The sequence below is a fragment of the Myotis davidii genome, unplaced genomic scaffold (assembly GCF_000327345.1).
Source record: "Myotis davidii unplaced genomic scaffold, ASM32734v1 scaffold2101, whole genome shotgun sequence".
NCBI classification, from domain to species: domain Eukaryota; kingdom Metazoa; phylum Chordata; class Mammalia; order Chiroptera; family Vespertilionidae; genus Myotis; species Myotis davidii.
This window is the reverse complement of record NW_006291023.1, coordinates 1-4,895: the sequence shown is the minus strand read 5'-3', so window position 1 is coordinate 4,895 and position 4,895 is coordinate 1. Positions and strand designations below refer to the sequence as shown.

The 4,895-nt window shown below is 46.0% G+C and overlaps 1 protein-coding gene across 1 annotated transcript in view; it reads right to left on the bottom strand.

Annotated features, from left to right (window-relative positions):
* The window catches only part of LOC102761886 (zinc finger protein 253), a 15,578-nt gene extending 11,936 nt beyond the window's left edge, over window positions 1–3,642 (bottom strand). Inside the window, exon 1 of the mRNA XM_006764280.2 lies at window positions 3,314–3,642. Within this exon, the coding sequence (XP_006764343.1) occupies window positions 3,314–3,328 (15 nt within the window). The 5' untranslated portion in view covers window positions 3,329–3,642. The remainder of the gene's footprint in view (window positions 1–3,313) is intronic.
* Between the last annotated feature and the right edge of the window lie 1,253 nt (window positions 3,643–4,895).

Below are 4,895 nucleotides of genomic sequence, written 5' to 3'. Positions count from 1 at the left end.
CTCTGAAATAAATACAAATAAATTAAAAAAAATTTTAAATGAAATAAAATTAAGGCCAGGACTGAAGCATATGGATTTCTGAGTGCTGTGTTTGCACCCTTCAGGGTCAGTGGTGTATATTTCTCAGCTGTACATGACTTGGTAGGTTGGAAGTATAGGGACATCTTCGAAACTGTGAAGCAGACCACATTGAAAGGAACTTCTGTTAAGACCCAGATGCTGATCCAGGTTCTGAGATGGGGCCTGTTTCCACATGTGTAACAAGCTCACTTTTTACTTGTGATGCCAATGTTTCTGCATCATGTGCCATAATTCTGAATACACAGTAAAAAAAGGAAAAAATTCATACAGAACTTGGAACTAAAAGGGTTTGTTCATAGAGTACAGTCACATCCATATACAATTTCCGCTGACCTGGATCCAGGCATTCCCACTCCTCCTGAGAGAAATCTATGGCCACATCCCTAAAGGTCAATGGTTCCTGAAAGAAAAACACATTTACCAAGAGGTCACCAGAAGAGTTCATAATGTCACCCAACATGAAAAGTGTTTAGGGAGAAGTGGTTTGGACCTAGGGGAATATCTTGAATCATCCAATAAGATCACTTTGCCCTAATAAGATACTCTGATGTGTTTTCTAACACTGACAAATGAGGATGGCCCATGTCCACTAACCCACGGTACAGATTTTACTTTAGAGGAAAATGAACTTTAAAATTAAGGCATCGTCCTAGCCAGTCTGGCTCAATGGATAGACTCTTGGCCTGCTCACTAGGAACTGCACTGAATGGATAAAATGACTTCAGAGTCACAGGTTTGATACTGGTCAAGGACACATGTCTGGGTTGCAGGCTTCATCCCCAGTAGGGGGTGTGCAGGAGGCAGGCAAGTAATGATTCTCTCTCATCATTCATGTTTCTCTCTCTCTCTCTCTCTCTCTCTCTCTCTCCCGTCCTCTCTGAAATAAATACAAATATATTAAAAAAAATTTTAAATGAAATAAAATTAAGGCCAGGACTCAGGCATATGAATTTCTGAGTGCTGTGTTTGCATCCTTCAGGGTCAGTGGTGTATATTTCTCAGCTGTACATGACTTGGTAGGTTGGAAGTATAGGGACATCTTCACAACTGTAAAGCAGACCACACTGAAAGGAACTTCTGTAAAGACACAGATTGTGATCTAGGTACTGAGATGGGGCCTGTGTTTACACATGTGTAACAAGCTCACTTTTTACTTGTGATGCCAATGTTTCTGCATCATGTGCCATAATTCTGAATACACAGTAAAAAAAGGAAAAAATTCATACAGAACTTGGAACTAAAAGGGTTTGTTCATAGAGTACAGTTCTCATCGAATATGACACATAGGAATCACAATCCTAGTTGGAAATTTACTATGAGTAATCTTACAACAAGATTATCCCTGCCTGCTCCAGTTGGTGTGGCCCGGTGGTTGAGGGCCGACCCACGCACCAAGAAGTCACTGGTTTGATATCCGGTCTAGACACATGACCAAGTTGTGGGCTCGATCCTCAGTGTGGGCTGTGCTAGAAGCAGCTAATCAATGATTCTCTCTCATCACTGATGTTTCGATCTCTCTCTATCTCTCCCTTCCTCTCTGAAATTCATAAAAATGTACTTGAGGGGAAAAAAAGAAAAAGTAGCTGACATAATGTCAACAGTTTAGGAACAGAGACACACACGGAAGGACAGGTCACCCCTGCTGACATGACTGGCAAAAATATATCAAAAAAGAAATAATTATGTGGAAATGATTACAATTAAACATTAATTTTTGCAAATGTCAACCCACGTGTACCTCATGTTCTATAAGCTAATGGAACATTTAAATAGCAAGTACTTCATACTAATCTAGTGATCAAGTCTCTTCTGTTTACTCTGCTTTCAGACCTTTGAGCTATTCTGAGCAGTAAGATGTGCCTCATCTTTTTTTTTTTTAATAGTATATTTTTTATTGATTTCAAAGAGAAGGGAGAGGGAGACATAGAAACATCAATGATGAGAGCATCATTGATCGGCTGCCTCCTGCACGTCCCTTACTAGGGATCGAGCCTGCAAACCGAGCATGTGTCCTTGACCAAAACTGAACCAGGGACCTTCCAGTCTGCAGTCCAACACTCTATCCATTGAGCCAAACCAGCTAGGGCATGTGTGCATCTTCTTACCTCCCATCTAGAGCTGATGCTACAGCCACTTGAACCTAACACCGACACTTGCCTTCTTCACTGATACCTGAGCCTCTGACCCCGTCCCAGTAGGGATGTTAGACATGGCTGCCTTCCAAGTTTGATCTGTCACAAAAGGGATGTTTTCAGTAGTTGAAAGTCACTAATTAAAGGTAGGAATGCTTCCTGACCTGGGGAGGCTGCATGAAATGAATGCAGAGAAGGCTCTGGGAAAAAGGAGAGGATTATAGTCTGGCCAGTGTGGCTGACATGTAGAGGGCTGACCTATGAACCAGAAGGGCAGGGCTGGATTCCAGGTCAGGGCATACTGCAGGTTTCGGACTGGGTCCCCAATGGGGGGTTTGCAGGAGGCAGCTGATCAATGATTCTCTCTCCTGATTGATATTTCTACCTCTCTCTCCCTCTCATTCCAATTCTGAATTCAATAAAAAAATATTTTTCAAAGGAGAGGGAGAAAAAAAGAGAAAGATAACTATAATAACTGCTGACATTGACTATGATAAAAACAAACAAACACAAAAGTAAGTAGCCCTGGCTGGTTTGGCTCAGTGGATAGAGCACTGGCATGTGGACTGCAGGGTTCTGGGTTCGATTCCAGTCAAGGGCATGTACCTTGGTTTCGGACACATCTCCAGTAAGTGGTGTGCAGGAGGCAGCTGATCGATGTTTCTCTGTCATGGATGTTTCTAACTCTCTGTCCCTCTCCCTTCCTCTCTGTGAAAAACCAATAAAATATATTTTAAAAAAAAGTAATGAGCCCTAGCCAGTTTGTGTCAGTGGACAGAGCTTCTGCCTTCAGATTGAAGGGGTCCCAGCTTCGATTCGGTCAAGGGCACATGACCGGGTTGTGGGCTCCATCCTCAGTGGGAGGCAAGCAGGAGGTAGCCAATCAATGATGCTTTCTCATCACTGATGTTTCTATCTCTCTCTCCCTCTTCCTTCTTCTCTGCAATAAATAAAAATATCTTTAAAAATGTAATGAGATAAGGAAAACCACCTGCAAAGATAAGAACAATACCCTTTGAGGATTTCTCTATTTCCCATCAGAAGTAGACATATAAATCACCCGATGTTAGATAGCCTGTGACCCAGGACACATGTTTTACCTGAGAAGCAGCCATTTGGTCCTGGTCCTGATCAGGGTCTGGGATGTTTTCTCAGGTGACAATACGTTGAGGAGTCACAGACTGTGCCTTCAAAGACGTCAGCTCAGCGTCTCAATCAGCTCATCTCACACTCACAGTCAGAAGAACCTGGAAATGAGGAAAAGGCCACCCCTCCTGTCCTTGGTCACAGGAGAGAGTGAGGAACAATGAGCTTCTACATGGAGACCACACTGTGTGTCTTCATGTGCCTCTCCTCCCAAAGACATCCACAAACTCCTACAGAAATGAGGTGAGCTGCTGTCCTGACCCCACAAACCAAACAGAGCACCCCCTTACTCCCCCGAACAAAGCCTGCTCCCCACTCTCACAAAGGCATCCTGTAACCCTCATGCTAATCTCTGTCTCACCTTCCATCACCTGGAGGCCCTCAGTAACCAATGATTCCCCACCCAGAGCAGCTGTCCAACTCCATGGGGGAAAGTGCCCCTGAGGGTATTTCTTAAAGCTCCTCAGGGGATCTGAGAAGACACGGAGGATTTATCTCAGGATGTTTTTAAATAATAAATTGTCAGACATAGAAAAAGTAAATCTATGGAAGAAACAAACACAAAACACCACAGCAACAAACCTAAGGCTCTAATATTCCTTGAAAGAAGCACCAGATGGTGGCAGACACAGGTCACCTCCACATTGCCATCCCAGGAAATGGGCACCCATGACCAACAGACAAGTCTCTCACTTCTGAGTGAATAAAAGTTGCAAATGGAAGCAAAGTATTATAAAACTAGTGGCCTGGTGCATTAAATTCATGCAGGGGGGGTTGGGGGTATGTGTCCCTCAGTCTGGCCTGCACCCTCACTGATCTGGGACCCCTCGGGGGATGTCCGTCTGCCAGTTTAGGTTCGATCCCTGTGGCAGTCGGAGATCCCTCTTGCAATCCAGGACCGCTGGCTCTTAACCACTCACCTTCCTGCCTGCCTGGAAAGTGCCTCCCCTTCCAGCCTGCTCCCCCCCAGCTCCCCACCTGGAAGGTGGCAGGTGCTGATTAGGGGAGGAGGGCATGATTGTTTCCTGGAACTGTAGTTAGGGAAGCTTTGAGGAGGGTTCCACAGGCCTCAGAGGGGCGGGCTCTGGCCAGCAGCCCTGTAGAGGTGTTCTGGCACGGGGCAGGGCGTTAGGGGGGCGCTAGGGGGCCGAAGGGGGAGTAACTGTCAAACCTTCGCACCTGGAGCCTGTTAATCATTGTCACTTGCTGTACTCCGTTGTTATTTGTGGTTCTCCCCAAATAAAAGCCATGAGGGCTTTGGGGGCACTGCTACACGCCTGAGCGAGCGGGAGCCCTCTGCTCTACTTCCTCCTACAGGCCAAGCTTGCCTCAGTGTCTCCGTTCACAAAGAACAACAACACACTTCAGCTGCAGCGATGGCACTGCTGGTGCGGGGAGCAGGACAGAGTGCAGCCCGCACCTCTGACTCCCGTCAGGATCGCCCACAACAATGGCACCTTAGCGACCACCCGTCAGTGCCCCTGAGGCACCCAGGGTCCCTCTGCGCCCACAAAGCCCCTCCCTGCGGGCAGGTCA